The sequence below is a fragment of the Pavona decussata genome, unplaced genomic scaffold (assembly GCF_977016875.1).
Source record: "Pavona decussata unplaced genomic scaffold, jaPavDecu1.1 SCAFFOLD_233, whole genome shotgun sequence".
Taxonomy (NCBI): Eukaryota; Metazoa; Cnidaria; class Anthozoa; order Scleractinia; family Agariciidae; genus Pavona; species Pavona decussata.
The window spans coordinates 203,578-226,480 of NW_028145638.1; the positions used below are offsets into that span (position 1 = coordinate 203,578).

The window sequence follows — 22,903 nt, forward strand, 5'->3', positions numbered from 1 at the left end:
CATCAACACCATGGAATAATCTTGGTTTGACTTTGGAATTGTTTTGAAAAAGTATCAACTCGGAATGTTTCTCATATCTCACAAAATACACATGTGGTGAAAATAGTGTTGTTTTTTTGTAACAATTTAGAAACACGCTGAGCTGTCCCGGCGACAAATGTAAAGGATCAACGACCCACGGGGAAGATGTTATTAATACCACAGACATCCATGACGCTACTAACAAGCGATGACATGTTAAACGATTGAATCGATGATAGAAAGGATCTTGCTAAGCAGTGACCAGCTGGGCCAAAATACCATTCCAACAAAGGATCATGACCTGGTCACACACCGCCTGTATTGTGTAGCTTATAAGTTTGCGGCCGTGCAAGCGGTAATTTTCTCGTTCATTCGGTTTGTTTCAACTGCAGAGGTACCTTGACAATACGGGCGTGTCAAAAGGAGAGTAAAGAAGAGGGGGCGAGGCATAAGGGCGGAGAACCTCGTCAACAAACCAGCTGGGCTCAGTTGTTCAAAGCCCGATTAAGCTAATCCTGGATTAACAACAACTTTGGTTCGAGTTTAATTACACAACGGTAAAGATTTTTCAAAAATATTTTTGTCCCTCAGTTTTGACGTTGACTTTTCTTTACCACTAGCGTCACACTAGAGTTACAAAACTTTCTTAACGAGCGAGCAGAAACTTCGGTTAACTTTTAATCGTGGATTGACGTTAATCGGCTTTCGAACAACCGGGCCTACTGTAAGCCAACCAAGGTAAACAGCTCCACCATACACTGCATCAAAAAGAACTAGCCACCGAACAATCAAAGAAAACACATTTTCCGTCATCAATCATACAAAACAGTGTTCTTGGAACCAATGCATTCTATCTGGGGCCTTTGTTCCATCTACAAACAACAAGGATTCCTAGAAGAGCGTACGTACCCATTTAGTGTATCTGTCATGAGTGTTACTGATAATGGAGCGCGCTAGTTTCTAAGAAGTGTTTTCAAAGGATGAAAAAAGGTTTAAAAAGTTGATTTCTCTCAAGCGAAACTCGAGTTCAACACGATAGTGATAACACATTTATTTTCATATGCGCTTTATGACCGAGGCGTCAGGCGGAGGTCAACAGAAATTTCAACTCTGCAAGAGACCGTGTGTTCATTATATAAACCAAAGTGTGGCCTACGAGTTTAACTCAGTACTACTGTGGTACAAGTGTATCTAGCAATCAGAAAAGAGGACTTCAAACTAGACCTTAAGAACGCAAACTAAACGCTAGGTTACTAATTACCTTGGTGCTTTTGGATGACTTCATTCCAGGGCCCTGAGCTCTTGGTCTCACTGAAGGATCCTCAGAGAGCTCCTGGTCAGGATGTCCCAAGTATTCTTTGGTTCTGAACGAGAGCCTGATCTCATCTAGGCAGTGCATCAGTTCGTAGGTCTGTGAACTGGAAAATATTACCTGGACAAGAATGAAAAGTAAATAAATAAATAAACAAGCAAACAAACAAACAATCAATTAAGCCTGAGGTCAGAATGAACATTTTCGAATGGCTGGAGTTCTCTCTCTTCAACCTAACGCGCGTTCCAATTGGTTGTTTCGTGGTCAAGCGGTGAAGACTAAATTCAAATGTGGCCAGTGGGTTCTACAACTGAAAATTGTAGTCCACTAAGTTATATTGCAGAACTTATACTTGTGAGATATTTTGACTTAGGAACTATTGCTGGAGCAAATAAATGGTTATAAACTAAGAGAAGAGTTCAATTTATTACTCAACTAAACAGTATTCGTCATGGGAAACTGCGAAATTTCCAGGAAAACAGGGTGACTTGAAAGGGGCTACTTCATATGGCCAGTAAGTTTGATTTAAATAGGAGAGCATTATTCATTGAATAAAAGTGATAACTTTATTTGCAGTAGTACATCTGAACCCGTAAGACTGATATCATAGAATCCTGATCACAGACAAGACTTAAGATTCGAAGAAACAGATAACATTTCAGGAGTCATTCCAAAAAATTCCTATATTTCACCGTGTGTAAACTCATAACATTGTTGGGCGCAACAATACAAAGGTAGACTGACGAAGCATATTCGGGGATTAACCCTTTCCTTATTCTTGTATCTTTAATATTATAGCTCAGTCTGCCTTCTTACTTAGCAGTTAAAGTTATTCTTTCTTTTTATCATCCTGGCCTGCCTAGATTAGCTTTGCTACCTGCGGCGTCAAGAGATTGTACATGAAAATTTATACAAACCCCTAATAAAGTTGAAAGTTGAAATTGCGCCTGCATTTCGCCGTGCATTCGGGCCTGCATGGATAAAGTCCTCCCTCATTAACAGTCAACAGTTAGTCAGACCTTGACGGTCTAACACAGACTGTACGGACCGAAGTACGTGCGGGTGCTACTACAGTACACTTCACTCTGTTAAGAGGGAGTGGTATAAAATTTAGTTCCCTACCTCTTCATGTTCCAAGAGTGGAATACTGTCCGTTAATAATGTTAACCATAACCTGAAATAAGTAATGGCAATGGTGTTAGCCTGTTTGACACCTACCATGATTAAAAGAAAGAAAAGAAGAAAATTGAGAGAGAAAGAAAGAAGCAGGAAAGAAAGAAAGAAAGAGAGAAAGAAAGAAAGAAAGAACGTAAACCAAAACTCAACATCAACGATCACCGCTTGCTTGAAGGTTCATAAGCTTGAACGCTTAAGATGACAAAAAACAAAACAAAACAAACACAAACACAAACAAACAAACAAAACAAAAAACTCAGTTAGATGAACCTCGTTTTTTATGGTCCATGTTGAGGAAAGTCGCTTGCAATTTCTTCGGGGCTTAAAAACATGAAAAGTGTGGCCGCATATTAACTGACAAGAGGCCGCTTGGCCTAGTCCTGGCCTAGTGGTAAGCTTAGCATATCGGACTTGTAATACAGAGGTCCTAGAGGCCCCAATTCTCCTCAGGGCTCTGATGACTTCGATTAACTTCCCTGTGTTCACATCCTGGGCCAAGACATGTAAATAGCCAACTGGCGAGATTCCGAGCATTTGGGATTACTAAAAAATGGTTGTTTAATTTGTAATGTTACTTTCTCTCACTGATAGTGTTCCCTTGATACATACAGTCAACTCCCTTTATTGGGGACACCCTCGGGACCGCGAGTGTGTCCGGACTCCTCTCGCTATTAAGGACACGAACTCGTGGACCCAAGGGTGTCCCCAATAAAGGGAGTTGACTGTAACAGTAATTTATTTCAGTCAAACGTCTGGGCCGGGCTGTTCGAAAGCCGATTAACGCTAATCCACGATTAAAAGTTAACCGCGAATTTCATCTCGCTCATTAAAGTGTTTTTTTGAAAGCTAATTTTTAGCTCATGCTAAAGACAAGTCTAAGTCAAAACTGAGGGACAAAATCTCTGGCGGAACCTTTAACGATTAGTCATTAAACTCGAATCAAAGTTAACGTTAATCCAGGATTAGTTTAATTGAGCTTTGAACAACTGGGCTCTGTAATCTATTTTTGCCGGGGTGTCCGTATTAGCGAGGTGTGCGCAAGGCGCGCGAGAGTTGACTGTACTTTGACACTAAAATAAAGTGATTATTTTCTTTGATAAAAATCCTCCAAATACAAACAAACTCTGGTGCAAGAAACACAGGGGCCAAAAAAAAAAAAAAAAAGGAAGCTTTTCTCTCGAATACCTAAACTGGTCCATAATAATTTAATTAAAAACTCATTTCTCAGCAGTTTTATTTAAGAGGCGCTTCGGAGTAACCCACTTTTAACTCTACAAAATTTAGCTGCATAATAAACAAGTTTGCAGACCACGCTCTTGAAAACATAGTGTTGGTGAACCGGCAGCACATCGCAGAAATCAATGCGTCGGTCTTGAAGCATTTCCATGTTGCGTGAAACAAAACTGACGATGTTTGAATGAAATTGTTTCGTCGTATAGCTGAGGTTCTATACAAAGACATCAAGTTGTGATTTTCATAATTCGTTTGAATAATAATTGATCTAATTTTGGCGATGCTCGATCCTTCTTCTGTGTGCTTTATCAAGTGTTTCTTTTTGCGTCCCCGACTTTCGTGTCGAAAAAAATTCAATCTATTTTAAGGCCACTTTGTATTCGACGAAACCGCTGAAATAGCTTGACTCAATTGCATTCGGTTACACCGAACTCATAAGGGGGAGTTTAATGTCAAAAAAAAAAAAAAAAAAAAAAAAAAAAAAAAAAAAAAAAGGAAAAACATGGTACACTTATCCAAACTGCAATTAATCAATAACTACTTCCGATGCAAAACAAAACCCACAGCCATATCGAGCCCAATATCGTTAATGGTGTTTTATGGGGCCACGAGGCTTCTCTTGGCACTTGTTTTATTTGCCGAATGAAACAATATTGAAGCAGAACGCAAGCGAAAAAGCTCCATCATCTTCACGCTCAGTTAGTGATCTGTCATGCGATCATTGACGGTACTTCAAAATTCAAGAGAGTTGAAAAACAAAGCTAATTTAAACCTCCTTTATGTTTTTGCTGCTTTTAAAATAGCAACTTCGTTTGAGAAGTTGACGAAATGCAAGTGCGTGCCAGCTTGAAAGCTCTTTGAAGGGAAAACCGCAGTAAACCGCCTAAAGAAATAACGCACTTAAGATTTAATCTAACTGCGGATGGAAGGTCTAATGGCTCAGTACAAATGAGGCGGAGATGCTTATGTGATGGGCCGGCGTTTCTTTGTGTTTTGCTTTCACAAGCGTTTATGGTTCTCCAGCTTGTATGAAATGGAGAAAAGTAAACTAGAAGTACAAATAAGCCTTTATAGTAACAAAACAATTAAACGTAACGCATAATGACGCGAAATGCTACTCAGTAAATGTGGTTTCGTGAGGAGCGGTAGCGCACAAAGGAAAGCTGTCGGTTTCTGGGCGGAGAGGAATGATTTGCGCGACAAAATATCCATAATTGCGGCGAAAGGCATTATTAGCGCGCATTTTATTAGCACGTACGTATGGCGACAACTTCCTTGATATATTTCTCGAAGCTTGAACGATAAGTTCAATCCAATCAGAATCATAAAACAACAAGATGCAAACAGTGCCGCGTAAAAATACAGACTAAAACGTTTATAGAATCATCGTTTGAGGCAAAATAAACAGCACCACAGGAAAGCAATGCTCACTAGCTTTCATTTGAATAGCCACACTTTAGGATTTAATCCACAGAATAAACACCTTGTACAGCATAATAAACAGCACCACAGGAAAGCAATGCTCACTAGCTTTCACTTGAATGGCCACACTTTAGGATTTAATCTATAGAATAACCACGTTGTACAGCATAATAAACAGCACCACAGGAAAGTAATGCTCAGTAGCTTTCATTTGAATGGCCACACTTTAGGGTTTCATCCATAGAATAACCACCTTGTACAGCATAACAAACAGCACCACAGGAAAGTAATGCTCAGTAGCTTTCATTTGAATGACTACACTTTAGGATTTAATCCATAGAATAACCACCTTGTACAGCATAATAAACAGCACCACAGGAAAGTAATGCTCAGTAGCTTTCATTTGAATGACCACACTTTAGGATTTAATCCATAGAATAACCACCTTGTACAGCATAATAAACAGCACCACAGGAAAGCGCTGCTCAGTGGCTTTCATTTCTAAAAAATGGAAGTTACAACGAACCTTCTACAGCATCAGTAATAAACAACACCAAAATAGCTTTCATTTTTATAGTGACCTCATTTCATTTTAGCTTTCATTTGCTTGATCTCAAATCATTGTTACACCCACAGTCTCGGGCAAAAGAACCACTTTTTTAACATAACAGGAAGAACCGCAAGGGGAAAAAATTGTTTGACATGATAGGTTTTATTTGAACTTCGAAATTCACCTATTCAGTCACAAGCTTGCACGTTAAAAACAGCGCGTTCCTGGGAAGAGCACGGCCAAGTGGTTTCACTCCATGCATTCTGATTGGTCGAGAACAAATTAACTATTACATCGACAAACTTATGAAAAACTTGGAGAAAGCCGAAAAATTTCCTGATTGGTTTTGAGCATTACGGGATAACCCGAGAATTCGACTTTTTTAAGGACGGTGCCTACAAATACAAAGTTATTTTTGCACGGTTCATGACAATGCGGAAAAAACAAGGGCTAAAATGAAAATTGGGGTAGCAACGCATTTTTCAGAGGTAATTACGCTTCAATCCCGAAAAAATGCCATTCATTGTCTTTTACAGCTTTTTAGACTTATTGTCTCTGAAAAATACGGGATTACTCCCAAGTTTCATTTTCGATTACAATATCCATTGTTAAGATCTGCTTTTCCTGTGTAGCCCCCCGTAAATATCATATTCTTTGACATGGTTATTATAAACGCTCAAAATTTAAATAAGACGACTTGTCTGAAAAACTGAAACCTGCACTAATAATTTTCAAATTTCCGAAAATAGCATAAAGTATCACTAGGAAGATACAGTTTCATTTAAAAAACTTGTGATCGTGATTTACAAACTTTGCGCTTGTTCTCCAAATATCCCATCTCAGCATTGTGCACTGGGAAGTTAAAAATAGAAAATGCCGTCCTGTGGTCAATCAAAGTTCACGTTGTAGCTTTTTAAGGCTGCTTGGAACACAAAAATAACAACGATACTTCGGGAACGGCATGAAAACCTTTATTAAAACTAGTAGGCGTCCGGGAAGTGGCTTATACATACTTTGTCAACAGTGAATTTATAGTTGGCAGACCAATAAGCCTTTCCTTTTATAACCAGCTGTTACACAAAGAATATCTACCGCCACACGAACATTACTACAATTCCACAATTGCATGAGATTTTTTTGTCTCTCTGTTAAATTTAGACACTGTTCTTTTTAAGGTGTCGGTTGCTTTTATGTCCAAGCGGCCGAATATAACAACGAGTCGAAGAATGCTCCAGCGATCCAAAACAAATCTGATTTTACTCAGTGCTATGCCGGCTCTAGACAGGACGACAAAATGATGTCATTACGTGTATATCTTCTTGTGTTGTTGATTTCCTTTATTTCGTTTTTCTTTTCGGCGTAAAATCAGGCACCGAGGACATGTCGGCTATTTTAAACGCGGACATTCGAATCGGAAAATTCAGAGGAAAGTGTGTCAGCCAAGACGTGAGACACCGCACTGTATTCTTGAACAAGATACTTTGCTCCACCTTGTATCTCTACCAAGGTGTATACCGTAAAAGCTTAATTACACGGCTACCTCCAATTTTCTTTTTCGGATTCCAATAACCCTTGCCAAGATCTGCTTTGCCCGCATAGTAATAAACCGCTCAAAAATATCTCTGTTTAAGCACGCACCGCCGTTTAGAAATCCCACTTTCTCTGACCATCTCTAGATGCGCAGAACGTACGCGTAGTAGCAAAAGTAGGCCCCAACTAAGGCTTGGAGGTCATATTTCTTAACAACTTCGACCCCACCCCGTGTCTTCCCAAAACATCAGTCAATTGATCTATGGGGAAGCTTAAATTGCCCTTAAATACACATTAGTTTTATTGCGCTAAAGCAAAACTGATATTGTATTTGTGATACAAAATCCAAGATTCCAAGGCCTATCAACGTGGAATTCAATTGACGAGGATAAAAAAAATCTTCTTCGTTGCTTTTGTTTAAAAAGAAATTGAAACATCTTCAAATCAAGGAACTTTGTTTCTTTGTATTTTTCCGTGTGTCTATGTTTGTTTGAGTGCCCTATCTGAACATATAAAACCTCTTTTCTGATAACTGCCTGCCTGGCATTTTTTAACTCTAAGGGTATTTTACGTAGCCAGTACCCTAATTATTTGTTTGCTACATTGTAAATGCTTTTCGTAGACTCTGGGGCAAATAAAGTTTGTTGTTGATGTTGTTGTATGTGCTATGGTTAGGTAGTCAGTTGTATGGTAAAATTTTGGAAAGCTTATTTAAATTTTGTTCAGTAAGAATTAAAGTAAGCCCCTTTCCTTGAGGCCTGAAAAGGACAACCTCAAAGAATGGGGGTAGCCAATTTCGGGGATAAGACCACAAATATTCTTAGCCACTTCAAGTTACAGAACCAATGGATTAATCACCAGCAGCGCTGAGCCTTTAAGGCTCGTGAAAAAATGTCCTAAGATTTTTACCTAAAAACCACCAGGTAATATATAGAACAAACACACATCACTGACAGCCAATCAGAAACGAGGGTTTGTGGATTTGCAACAGGCAACGACAAACGTCTTCTATTTGTCTTAATTAGCTCATATGTTGAAAATTCAGGACGGTCATTTATCAGCGACATTTGTAAGTGCCGGGGATTAGGTCTTTAAGAGCGCCATATCCACGCGACAAAGCTAAAATAGCATCAGTTGAAGAAGGAAAATATTTGTAATGGTTGCATGTATGAAAGAAATGAAAGGAATTCTTTCGAGCATTATCGTATAATCTTAGAGAGATTAGTAGAAGATTCAAAACCGCGCATTTGATAGGCTAATACACTGTTTAATGTTCACCCACTGTCAATGATCGCGTGCCGGCGTCAACCATCTGAATTCTAAAACTTGTCTTGAAAACACAGCTTTCGCGATATAGTTGCTAAAGAACGTTTTCGTTTGAACGAGATCGCAGCAAAATTAAAGAGAATCGTACCGACTTCGTTTTAAACCGGATTACAGCTCTAAAATTAGTAAACTGCACTTTTGACCATCCTTATCCCGAATTCCTTCAAAATTGGATTTACTAGACTTTTACACCCTTTTTAGCAGTTGGGCGGGAGAATGCATAATAATAACAATAACAATAATATAGGAAAAAACTACATGAACGCGAACTGAAATAACATTTGTTTTCGAGTATTGATGCTGATACCTTACGAGGGAATCTTGGGTTCTATACTAGACACAGCAAGACATGTTACGCGTCTGTAAGCAGACAGATATTGTTCTTTTAACAACGTACAAAAATATTTTTACAGGAGCGGATTTCAGAAGGCGAAAACAAAGCTTCTTATCAGCTTAACTCGTTTTCTGAGCTTTAAGAAACCCGAGCTTAACGAAAAGGCGTTTCTTTTATTCAATAAAACGCAAGATTTCGACCTTTCATGTAGAACTGCATGGCTGAGGCCGAAGAAGGAAGAGGATGGATCTTCTGTTTAGAACTGACAGGGAAGACTTCATTTAATGGGGTGTTTCGTCTCAAAATCCTCTCTGCCTCATGATCGCGTCAAGCTGTCGCAGATTTAGAGTTTTTGGTCACTGCTCTGTCAAACTCAGCAAAAAGTAGAACTCGCTCCATGAGACCAACGTTCTAACCAACAACTAAGACTGAAAAATCCACGTAAATCTTCTCCTTGGTTACATCTAGGTGGCCGGAGAAAATAATTACAGCCACCAAGGTTTAAGCGAACCAGACGAGTGTCTTTAGGATAAATTCATGGAATCTATACCTAATATTTTAAAATTTAATAGGGGGACCTACCCATAATAAAATCTTTTGTTACCTACCAGGTGTCCCTTAATTAACAAACATTTGAATTGGCTAAGAAAAGGCACATCCGATGCCCAAAACGCGCTCGTAGTAAGTGATTTAAGTAAGTCAAGTAAGTCATTCATTTAATGTCAGCTTGGGCAATCTCCCGAGCCAGAGGCTCATGATAAAGTGCTTGACAATAATCCAGATCGAAATGGAATTTGGAAATTTTGTGTTTGAGGAGAGGGGAAAACCGGAGTACCCGGAGAAAAACCTCTCGGAGCAAGGACGAGAACCAACAACAAACTCAACCCACATATGACGCCGAGTCCGGGAATCGAACCCGGGACACATTGCTGGGAGGTAACTCTCACCGCTGCACCATCCCTGCTCCCCATCGAAGGAAAGCCGAGGAACTTTGATAAGCTATTTACGAAAAAATATAATAATGACCGCAACAGACTGGGGCCCAGCTACACACAAGGATTATAGTAAAAGATAAGAAATCTCAGATAGTTAATAACTACACCCGGCACTTTAACGTGTCACATCAAATGAATTATACGAGAGAACGTTGGCTCGTTGGCGCCGACGCTTTGCTCTGCTTTGCATCAAATGAAGCGACCAGGAGTATTATCACTCATAGCCTGGATGGAATGCTAGACCATAACAGGGAGACCTAATAACTAACATCTGACTGGTACCCATTTATACACCTGGGTTGAGAAGGACAACGTGTCGGTTGATAGAAGCCAGTCTGCACGGGCTCCACTCCCTGTCAAACCGAACAGTCGAACAATAAACGAGAAAGAGAGTGCTGTCCTAGCTACGAACATTTTCAGATAGCTAAAACTACACGCACTACCATGTAGAAATTAAAGGTCCTCTCCAATTTGGGTACGTAAAAAAACAACTGACGGCGTTACAAATCCCAATGTGACAATCCTTGGAGCCATGCATTCGCCGGCGCAGCATTCACAAAGATTGTGGCAGCGCAGTAACGAAAGTTTCACGCTATGCGTCGTGTCACACTCTTCTTGTAAGTTGTTGCATAATTTGCATCGTGAGGCATAAAGGCCGTGTTACACCTTAACTTTGGTTACACCAGGCAATGTTGTCTCGCAATGTTTAAAAATAGTGCGTTGCGAAAGACGTTACACAAAACATTGGCTGGTATACTGACACAGCGTTATCCTCGACGATGCAACTGGTCCATGCATAACAATTTATGGACGATTTACAAGAACCGTTTGTAAACTAAAAAGGCTACAGTAACGAGATTCTGTTTTACCTTTGTGGAGCAAGCTTCGATGTCAGCAGTGAAATCAGCAGATGTGCAGCTTCATGGAATTTGCCTTCTTCGTACATCTTGTGAAACTCGCGATATTTTCCTATAGCAAAAAGCATATAAAATAACCAAGACTAACACCGAAATTACAACACCAAAAATTGGTGCCAATTTATACACTTGGGTGCAAAACGACAATGTGGAAGAAAGTTTTTGTCACGTCGTTTCCTTAGACAAGAAACTTTGCTTCACATTGTCTCTCTTCACCCAGGTGTATAAAAGGCTACCGGTGACATACTGCTGGGGGTAACACTGCTATGGGAAACGGACTCCATCCGCGCTAAGCTATTTACACTGATAATCACAATAGAGACAAAATGTCTATTACATTATTTTCACTCAAATATATTGAGACCGCGAAGAAACAGTCACTTTGCCTCGATAATGAAGGTAGTATTATCGAAACGTGGGACAGCATTAGTTTTACATTTTCAGTTAATCTCTGGTCTTCAAAAACTCATTAATAATTCATAAGCCCATTGACCTATCAAATGTTCGATAATACATCACATGCAGTGACTTTATATCCATAAACCTCCTCCTTATTACTTATTACTTATTATGCTGTGTTTCATCAGCTGATAAAACACTCCTCATTAGTATGCGCTGTTTTTCTCGTATGCTAATTTCTGACGTTCACAAATTAAAGCATCATTGTTATGAACTCTATTGACACACGCTTTTCCAGGAATGTGTTTGAAGCCGTTCAAAAAACTCACAGCACGTGTTTTGTTGGGTCAAAAAAAAAAAAAAACACTCAGAAACCCGATAAAACACTCCTGCTCGTTTTTTAAACATTACATAAACGACGCAAAAATATCTCTTAATTAGTAGACTCGAGTTTCTCGAGCCATCTTGAGATGCCCAGAACGTAGCGCGGTAGCAAAGGCGGTCCTGTGACTTGTGTGCGACACCTTACACGTGTGGGGCCGGGCAGGAAGTACTACCACAACTCGAGAGAAGAAGAGGAGCTAAAGACTCGCCTATGATTCGTCGACACAACGTTATCCCACCAGTTTTACTTTCTTACCTAAAAACGTAAGTCGGTCGCTAAGAAGCATGGCGGATCCCAGATTGTCGATTAAATCAAGGTTGGAAAATCCACCGTTCTTGCAGTACTCTGACAAAAACCTGTAAAGCGGGAGAAAGATACAAACTTAAGAATGCTATTGATACCAATATGGAGACAACTCTTGCGTTCTTACAGTTCTTACATATAAACTGCTTGCGTAGGGGCTAGGTCACCTTATTGTTACTTTAGTCCTCTATTAAAAAGGCACAGTCATGGCGATTTTGCTATATTTTGGTCTAAATTGCTCAAATGTTTTACAAAAATGGTTAGCTACATGAAATTGCTCTTACAACCAGGAAGAACAAACTATAACCAGTTTTTAGCGAGTTCTCTAAAATACACAGGAAGAGTTTAAAAAGTTGGCCAACTGATTTTTTCAAGTTTCAATCCATCCCAATCCCAGCCATCTGCAGCCAAACATAATAAACACTAGTTTCTGTGCACTAGTAGGGCTATTGTTAACCAAATTCAACCATTATTTTAACGATTCCATTGAAACAAATACGTTTTTTTGCTTTTCATAGTGACACTAAAAATGAAAGCTTTTCTCACAAGATTTTTTTCTGGCAATTGGATCATGCCGTAACGGAGACCCTTCTATACCAACTGCATTTCTTTTCTGTATTCCATTGTTTTGTTCATTTACAATGGCGAAGCTATGAAGTCAAATTTAGGAGGGTTATGTCACCACAATGTTACTGTTTCTCTTTTAGAAGTTGTTCAAGCGGCATCTCACTGCTCCCTGCCGCTTGGGGCTTCGGCGTGGAGCGATAAGAGGCAGCTGTATACCCAGGCTAGAAAATTGTTATACAGAGAAAGCCGTCAACTGAAAAATGTCAACTGAGTCATCCAAAGGGAGATTTTCCTTTTCCAAGACAGCACGACAGACATTATCGGAGTTATAAAGGCGAAGATCACTCCAGAAGTTACTCACCGTTTTTTTTGAGCTTCTGAATGGTATCCGATCCATATGAAATACGAACTCTCCGAAGTAGCCCGGAATTGAAATTGAGCGCCGCCATTTTGATTAGCACTAAGTAGCCTAACTGTCGTTTCGTGACGTGACGTCATTCCGTTCAAGAGAACATGGCGCGATCAACAAACGTAAACACTTGGAAATGGATTCGCTTGAAACTTATTATTTCGAACCAGAACGTGCCGTCATCCCAAGAATGAAGAAATGAAAGATGAAGAAAATAACGAGCGAGTACAAGGTACATTTGGGTGTACCTGTGAACGTTGTGAAGTCATGCCAACCCCAAAAGAATGCCTTTGTCGTCGCAAATACCCAGAGTCGAAAAATAAGATGGAAGGCACGATTTGTACTCGCTATGTCGTAGTTTAGTCATTGCATGTCGGTTCAAGAATTAAAAACAAGCTTTTTATTTGTGTCTTACATTTGTGTTTTTGTGTCTGATCTGTCTTAAATCTTTTTTTTTTTTTTTTTTTTTTGCGGGGATTTCATGTATCACCAAAAACGAAGAGTTTTCAATGGTTCGTCTTAACCGAGCTGTGTTAGGAACCTCAATAGTGGGCTTCCACTGTTCCAATAGGTCTCTTGTACCCTCTCCAATGCAGAAGGAGTAAGAGGAATAATGGTTTATTTTCTGGTCTTTCATAGATTAAATTATTATCATATTTCAAAGCAGTCTTCGAAAACACGTTCGCTGCTCACATACACATTTTTGAAGTTTCTTCGGCAGCCCGAATCTCTCATCGCGGTGTAGCTTCGAGCTTCTTCTTTACAAAGCTCTTGTTCTTACCTTATCTCTTTCGGATCTGTTATTACAGTTTGGAGCCGAACACCGGACGGCATTTTCAGTCCATAACGAAGAAGAACATTATGTCGCGGAAAACATATACATCAATGTGACAAGCTGCGTTTGAGATTCGCGCAAATTTCGTTGGACTGAATGACGTCGGGGAGAAACAGCCAGGCTAGCAAGTGTGAAGAGTCTCGTGTGGATCAGATGCACTTCTGAAGCTCAAAAACGGTGAGTAACTCAAATTAGTATTTACTTTTTAGAGCGGTTTTCAATTGAATGTCGAAAGTAATTTCGCGTTTGCTTTGGTTTTGCATTACTTCGCTCTGTGATTGGTTAACAAAACTCGCGCAACTTTCTCAACCAATGGGAATCCAAACCAAAACCAATCGTGTTTTGGCCGCACGCGTTTTCCCGCGCTTGGCGCCAGTTACATGTATTTGCTTTGAATTCTGATTGGCTCGTTGTGTTGTTTACATCTGTTGCGATTGACCAGAGTAATTTCTTTGGTTTTGCTTTTCAGACACTCAATTGGAAACCGCTATATTGATGGAGTAAAACTAAATAGCTATTTGATATACAAACCGTTCTGAAATAAACGCAGCAAAACTGGAATCCTACAAACAGACAAAAACAGCAGTAAGAATTTTTCATAGCCAAGAAAAAGACTGAAATTATACGGAGGAATTGACAATAGCAACGATGGCATGAAAGCTACTGTGTACCGAATAATGGTACTGTTCCTTACGGTGTCCGTGCGTGGAACTAGCTATGAAAGATGGTTCTAGTACTGCTCAGTAGCTTTCATTTGAATGGTCACACTCAAGCGTTTGATCGGCAAACACAAGGGTGTTTGCAGAACAAACGCTTAAGTGTGACCATTCAAATGAAAGCTACTGAGCAGTACTTTCCTGTGGTGCTATTTATTGCACAGTACAAGATACTTCTAACTTTGAGACTGTGGATGAAACCCTAAAATGTAACCATTTAGCTAGTAGCTATTAAGCAGTACTTTCCTGTGGTGCCGTTTGTAGATAGAGGATATTACACGGCTGCGCGAAGATATGAATTTTATTTTCGAGTGGTAAAAACAAAAACAATATTGTTTTTACCACTCGAAAATAAAATTCATATCGTCAAGCCAATTTTCTTTTTATTATATAGACAAATCTATCGCTCGCCATTTTCCACCGACTGTTTGCACCGAACGGCCGTGAAAAAGCGGGAAATGACGTCATCAATATCCTCACTAGTGAGGATATGGAAAATACGCCACTTGGGTCCCGGATGTAGTTTCGTTTGAATTTTACGAGTGGTGTATTTTCCAGTAAAACACTTGTGTCTACACAAGAAAAGGTGGTTCTAAACTTTAGTATCTAACTGAAATCGTAAAGTGTGACCATTCAAATGAAAGACACCGAGGAGTACATTCCTGTGGTACTGTGTGTGTGTTAATACTTTCTCAAACTCATTAATAATTCATGAAAAGAAAACAAAGAAAATCACTACTGTGACCGTGGTTTGGATATGTGATCCTAATTACCATAAAATTTTGCCAACTTTAGCCTTGAATTTCTCCAAGAATTATTGATCATTTGAGAAGCCATATCAAACACTCGAAAGTGTGTTTCATCAGATATCCAAACACCTCGAAGTCGTTTAAAAAAAAACTCGGCTGCGCCTCGTTTTTTCAACCTACTTCTCAGTGTTTGGATATCTGATGAAACACTCTTCCTTGTGTTTGATATATTACTTGAAGCATGATCAGTGGGTAGTTTTTAAATAACCTTGCACATTATCAATCTCAGCAGCAAATGGAGCATGAACCATACCTTTGACCTAAGACACCAAGCCAAGGCTGCTCCCATTCTACCACCCTTTATTGACTTCATGCTCATAGTCTTACAGATAGATTGAGCTGAAAAATTAAAATTAAAATCAACATAAAGTTGACGCAATTTTAGAAACAACTGAAGATACGAGCGCTAAAGATCGAAGCACTCCAGCGTTACTCTTGCACTATAGCGCGCTCTCGCTGTTTATAGTTTATTCCTTGCTGTAACGCTTTTCTTTGTAGGTCACGCAAGGTTACTTGGGTGACGACCCAGATCAGGATCAATGATCCAAGATCACTTGGATCATGGTGCATCAAAGGAACCGACGAATCTACTCTGGGGAAGGATACGTCGGTTCCTTTCATGTACCATGATCCGAGAGATCTTCGATAATTGATCCTGATTTAGATCATCCCAAAGAAACGCACCCAAAGACTGAGAGGACTAAATATTTGTTTGTCAGTTAACACTGACAGTGTCAGCCAATCGTAATTAAAAAAAAAAAAGAGGAAACGTCTGAGTTAACACTGTTAGCCGAAAAAACTCCCAAATACTACCTTGCAGCTGAAAAACAAAGGTTTTTTTACAGCACAGAACCCAGGCAAAACCTTGCCAACTACTTGATTTTGGCGCGAATTTTACGATGTTCGCCAGTGACCTTAAGCAGGAACACAATTTCCCGCCAACACAGAGGCAGCGCGTTCCTTGGCCGCCCTCCACGATTGCCGGCAAAAAGTCGAAGGAACATTTGGAGCTAAGCTAAGGTTTAAAGTTGAAAAATCTGAATAGAGTGTTTTCACATGACGTCACGACGGCCATGTTGGTGTCCCAAACTAAACCTCTGGGAATTGAACTATATTTTTATGCAAATACTATCTTTTGTTTCAGTAAATCAATATGTCCGGTAGTCACGTGAATGAAAACGCTCTATAGTAAAAAAATCGAACAGCTTTTACCTAAGGTCATGAATTTTTATTAAATGAGTTAGCTGATAGTTTAAAAATCTGACCAGCTGTCAGCTGAGTTACTAAAATTTGGGCTGAGTACGATAACTAAGAGTTGGTTAGAATCAGGCTACCTATCAACTTAGGGAGTGAAATTTTTGCAGAACGCATAGCTAGATAGCTGAAGGTAGAGAATTCTGACAAATGTCAGATCAGTTCGCGAAATGAAGGAATGAATGTGTTTAATAGTTTAGAGTAGAGATGTCTAAAAACTGTTTGTTGATTTAGAATTGAGGATGCTAAAGTTCTGGCAACAGAAGACCACAAGGACAAACGCCGGGTCAAGGAGGAAATGGTGATCAAATCCAACATTGAACAGGGATGGGGGCCTGGACCTAGCACCGGCATACGACGCTGAACAATGCTCACGTGATGGATAATCACGTGATAGGTCACGTGATGGACCGATGAAGAGATCAAACGACTGAAGAAGACGTTGAAATATTTCGTTCCGAAAAACTATTTATTCTGAGTCAGTAATTACTTCTCATTAATATTGTTTTAATGTTTCTGTTTTTTAATTCTCACTTTCTCTAACTCCAATACCTTACTTGCAAATTACAGTAATCTCAAAGCTGCTTTAGTTTCCAATTTTCGTTTTCTCTCCCTGCATCACCTAATTAGTACATCATTACCGTAAACTTAAGTTGACAGTTTCTTTCCAATGTGGTTGCAATTCCCACTCGCCTCGTTATAATACTGGCAATGTCATTTATTGAACTGGCCATCTCAAACAACTCCTAATGCCATAACTTATTATACCACTTTCTTACTCCGATCCTTGATACACTTAAAAATTCATAATTATATTGTTGTTGTCATTGAAATTATTGTCTCGTTTAATTACCCTCTTTTACCGCTTTTGTTTGTCATTTATGTTAATTAATATCAATTTAGTTACACCTTTTCTTTCATTCTAAAACTATTGTAAAAATATTTTATTCTTATTTATATTAATTCACTGTGTAATTCGGTAAATAATTCTACACTACTCGCCTAGATTAGCAAATGCTATTTGCGGGTCCAGTGTTATTGTAAAGTGTACTTGACTACAAAGATTAATGAAGTTGAAAGTACTGTTCACGAGTCAGTTCACACCTTGATCATCAGATGAATTTTCCTTTTTTGTTTTCCCAGCTGAGTAGCTTTCTGTTTCTCTTGTCTTCTTCATGTGCTCAAATAACAGTTCGTAAAAATCCAGAGGTTTGAAGATGTCCAGGTACAGCTTCTGCTGTTGCTCAAGCGAAAGTTCTGCCATCGTTTCTTGCACGTGTTTCGGGAAGCGAGGGACAACATTTGAATAGTAACTCTTGTCTGTTTCCATCGTTTTCGAGGCCAGAAATCAACGCTTCTCTCTTTCTTCACTGACTTTAAAGAGCTTTACACTCTGAATGAAGAATCGTACACCGCAATGACTCGCTTATAAACCCTTGAACGTGGGAGTGGCCCTCGACTTTTAACACCTTAAAAATTACCACTAATCAGGGTGAGCACAATATGCTGTTTTTCCACGGACACTTCTTTAATTACATTACCATATTTGTACATCATTACTCAAAATTAAAAGGCAACTTCTTATTTCACTGTAAATTTTCTACTCATTTCTCTAATTACATTACCTTATTTGTACATTATTGGAATTGTTATGCAAGGTGACTGAAAAACTCATTAATAATTCAAAAGCCAAAGACAAAGGAAATTACGCACTGTGACGTGTTTGGATATCTGATGAAAAAAGCCTCGTTTTTGCATCCTTAATTTCCCCTTCAAAATCAGTTTGTTTGAGAAGTTATATCAAACACTCGTCACAGTGTTTCATCACAATATTAAAAACCTCGAAGCTCGTCAAAAATACTCCGCTACGCGTCCTATTTCCAACTCTCTTCTCGGTGTTTGATATGTAATGAAATGGTGTGTCTCGTGTTTGATATATTACGTCAAGGGCAGTTCTGTAAAAGATGAATGACGACTCATGACGAAAAACTTGCCGCCAGAATTGCTAATAGTTTTAAGCTTGCTTCCTGTTATCGACTAGTGCTTAGACGAACTGAGAAAAAGTTTTAGTTTCATTTTCAGTTTTTTTTGCCTTTATTCTTGCACATCGTCACAAGATAAATATATATTAAAAGATAAATAAATAACAAAAGAGAGAAAAACAAATGGCGAGGATGCCCATAGAGAAACCATTGGGGCTTATACGAGCTACAGGCTCCTCAAAAAAATTATTACAACTTTGAAATCAGGATGTTAGGCGTAGCTTATTTAATTTATCAATACATTTAGGTTTAAAAGCAAGTACACAATCAAACACACACAGGCAGCAAAACACAAAACAGCACGTTCAAAACAGGAGTAGTTTATTTAGGAGAAATGATCTTAATTTAGATTTACACCGAAAAATACTCTCAGCATTCTGAATTTCTGAGTCAAAGGAATTAAACAGTTTAGGTCAAAAGTCAAGTTAAATGGTAGGTTCACAACCTTTGCTTTATTTTTCTTTTCATCACGAATGCGACGCTAAAATTTACACATAAAAAGTCTGAAAACAGCAAGGTCAGGTTGAGGCGATCGCAAATCGGCCATCTATCCCGTCAGAGCTCTTATCAGTTAAAATTTATATAATAGGAAGAAAGCAGCACATATCGAACGAATTCAATCTCAACTGAAATGGTTACAAGCCTAAGTATACAGTCACAAAAACATAAATACACCATGGAATATAAAGTCATGAACAAGTTCGTTTGTCTTATAAAATAACAGTTTAAACGAACCAATTGCTGTCCTGAAACCAAACCACCTACATTATCAAACATGAAATGATCATAAATTGTTCATGTAATATATCAAACACGAGACACAGTGTTTCATCACATATCAAATACAGAGAAAAGAGTTGAAAATACGACGCGTAGGGGAGTATGTTTGACGAACTTCGAGGTTTTTGTCTTTGGCTTTTGAATTATTAATGAGTTTGAGGAAAGTCGGTCACCCCTTAATCATCAGAGCAATTTTCCTTTTCCTGAGGTGAGTAGCTTTCTGTTTCCCTTGTCTTCTTCATGTACTCAAACAACAGTTCGAAAAAATCCAGAGGCTTGAAGATGTCCAGGTACAGCTTCTGCTGTTGCTCAAGCGAAAGTTCTGCCATCGTTACTTGCACGTGTTTCGGGAAGCGGGGGACAACATTTGAATAGTAACTCTTGTCTGTTTCCATCGTTTTCGAGGCCAGAAATCAATGCTTCTCTCTTTCTTCAATTCTTCACTGACTTTAAAGAGCTTTACACTCTGAATGAAGAATCGCACACTGCAATGACTCGCTTATAAACCCTTGAACGTGGGAGTGGCCCTCGACTTTTAACACCTTAAAATTTTATACCACTAATCAGGGTGAGCACAATGTTGTTTTTCCACAGACACTTCTCTAATTACATCACCTTATTTGTACAACATTACTGAAAATTAAAAGGCAACATTTCACTGTTAATTTTCTACTCCTATTTCTCTAATTACTTTACCTTATTTGTACATTATTAGTGTTGTTATGCAAGGCGACTGAAAATTTCAATGTTGCTGTCACGTCCTCAAACTCGTCGGAACTCCAATACCTCATTTACAAATCATTACGCACTGTTTGATTCAATGTTGTATTTCATTTCACGATTTATTTAATTCGTTGCAGTTCGCACAAGTTTCTTTGCAATATTGCCATGGTCATTAATTTAACACTCACCTTTCGATCCCAATCAAGAGCGCTTGCAAAATGTGACAAATTTTACGCCCCGAATGAAGAGTACCTCCTATTATCCCGTTCAGAGTAGAGCGAGAAGAGGTCATAAATCTACGACAAATAAGAAGGTTTAGCACCGAGGACGTAATTCTTAATTTGAGAGAGGAAAAATTTCGAGTCGTGGGTTCAATTTCTCTGACTGTGTCATACGAGAAAAACGATTTAATTCCATCGACTTACGAAAACACTTTTGCGTAAACTGAGGTCTCTGGGTGAAAAATTTTGTCATCTTATTTCTATGAACATTTTCATCGGCGGACAAAGGCAAAGAGCAAGGTTCTAAAATAACGTCTTCGCTGCTGTCAAGGACAGCTCTGGAAAAGAAGAATGACGACTCCAGAATTCCAGAATTGCTGATAGTTTTAAGGCTGGTTTCCATATGATCGCGATCGCAGATCGCAGATCGCAATAAGGTCTGCGATCATCGCAGACGATCGCAGAAGATAGAACCATGTTCTATCTAAAGGCTGGTTTCCATATGATCGCGGATCGCAGATCGCAATAAGGTCTGCGATCGTCTACGATCATATGGAAACTACTTCTGCGATCGTCTGCGATCAATTGCGATTGTTTGCGATCTGCGATCCGCGATCATATGGAAACCAGCCTTTAGATAGAACATGGTTCTATCTTCTGCGATCGTCTGCGATCACGATCGCAGGATCGCAGATCCTCGATCAGGATCCTCCAGGATCGTCTGCGATCAGTTGCGATTGTTTGCGATCTGCGATCCGCGATCATATGGAAACCAGCCTTTAGATAGAACATGGTTCTATCTTCTGCGATCGTCTGCGATCACGATCGCAGGATCGCAGACGATCGCAGAAGTAGTTTCCATATGATCGCAGACGATCGCAGACCTTATTGCGATCTGCGATCATGAAAACCAGCCTTTAAGCTTGCTTCCTGTCATCGACTAGCGCTAAGACGAACTGAGAAAAAGTCAAGTTATGTGGTAGGTCAAGTCAAGTTATGTGGTAGGCTGTTGGTTTTAGATGCATTACCGTGTTTGCACATCAGGAAAGTAAAATGAAGCTGACTGTTTATTTCAATTCTCTAACTGTTATTTTTCAGTTCTCACTTGCTCTAATTGCATTAACATATTTGCACATTATTAGTGTAACTGAACACAACTGTTTATTTTATAGTTAATTTTCTCAAGCTGGATCTTTCTCTTCAAGTTGTTTTGAGTCTCACATTCTCTAAATATATGATCTGATTTGGACATCGTCACTGTTAACTTAGACAAGCAGTTTCTATCAATTTTTCTTTCCATTCCCATAGCACTAAAACTTGCATTACCTTAATAGCACATCATTAAGCAAAAGTAAACTTAAACTAATGTTTGAGAAAATATTTTGCTTCCTGATCCTGGCATTTGAAGTTTAGAAAAAAAGTTAGCTTTCAGGATGCAAAAATACATTTAAACGTAGAAGCTTTCGATTACTTCGCGGAATCTTTGTCAGGCATGTTTTTGTCACGTGACTTAAGGTGGTGTGAGTCACGTGACAAAATGCCACCACTGCTGTTGTCACGTGACTTAATTTCATTAAAACCCTCTAACCCGATCCCCCAATTTCTTCTTCATGAACATTCTAAAAATCACCAACCTAGTCACAGGCAGCCTAAACTCATGTCTCTGAAGAGCGAGTAATAGGATGACCAAGCAGTATTGGGTTACAGGCGGCCGCTGCGAATTTGAACGCTTTATAAGACCTTCATCCGCAGTGCACATATATTTTCATCCAAACTTTAAATAATGCTCCATTTTTACTTCCATTTAATAAAAGGAATAAAACTGACTCATCTCTGGTGTGTTCTTATGCGTTTGAAGTTACTTCACCATTTTAGGCATTCTTTAAAACCATTGTTATTTCCTTCATAAGACGGAGTCAAGACTGTACACTTGGATTTCGACCGTAGTCTGCTCACAGGCGGTTTGCGTCTATCTCGAAAATCCACAGTTAAAGCCCCATGATTTCCGAACCTCGGTAAATGCTTCTTTGCCAAAAATCCCCACGTACTTGGCTGAAAATGAGCATTTTCTGCATTCGATTCCACCATTGTTCCGTGCGACCAACACCAAGAGGAACACATCCAAGGCAGACGGGGACGCTATTTACGCACTGCAGGATGACTGGAGCTGGTCGAGATGCCGCAGTGCGAATGGGGTCAGTACTGTACGTGAAATGACTGTACCACCCCGGGTAGAAAGCTAATTTGACCTCGGACCCAAGCCTCGGCAATGGCCGTCTTCAGTTTCAAAATCACCAGCATTCGCCGAATGAGTGGAAGTTAAAATGTACCATTATTTGAAGTTCGGAATCGACAATATTTTATTCCCCACACAAATTCTTATAAAGCGTTCAAATTCTCAGCGGCCGCCTGTAGGTCGTGCACTACACACCTAGAAGGTATTCGATTGCCCACTCTACCTCTATCCCCATCGCTCCTAAGTGAAGGATAAGGCATCTACAGTAGTGCTCCACTTGTCTCGATCCTGCGCTCAGGGCATTGCACTTTAAACAGGAAGTTCCGGTTTTAAACGGGCCTGGCCTGATCATTCTCACCCTCAGATGTCAAACAACCATCAGAGCGTGAACAACTGACAAGCAACATG

The 22,903-nt window shown here is 39.4% G+C and overlaps 2 protein-coding genes across 2 annotated transcripts in view; one reads left to right on the forward strand and one right to left on the reverse strand.

The window, feature by feature from the left end:
* LOC146458185 (uncharacterized) overlaps positions 1–22,903 on the forward strand; it is a 252,490-nt gene that overhangs the window by 131,366 nt on the left and 98,221 nt on the right. The gene's annotated exons all lie outside the window — the stretch shown is intronic.
* The window catches only part of LOC146458190 (nuclear pore complex protein Nup85-like), a 74,303-nt gene that overhangs the window by 14,605 nt on the left and 36,795 nt on the right, over positions 1–22,903 (reverse strand). Inside the window, exons 19-24 of the mRNA XM_085090712.1 lie at positions 15,493–15,578; positions 14,246–14,277; positions 11,856–11,956; positions 10,769–10,868; positions 2,456–2,507; positions 1,283–1,453 (exon numbers count right to left, since the gene is read on the reverse strand). Of these exons, the coding sequence (XP_084946838.1) occupies positions 1,283–1,453; positions 2,456–2,507; positions 10,769–10,868; positions 11,856–11,956; positions 14,246–14,277; positions 15,493–15,578 (542 nt within the window). The remainder of the gene's footprint in view (positions 1–1,282; positions 1,454–2,455; positions 2,508–10,768; positions 10,869–11,855; positions 11,957–14,245; positions 14,278–15,492; positions 15,579–22,903) is intronic.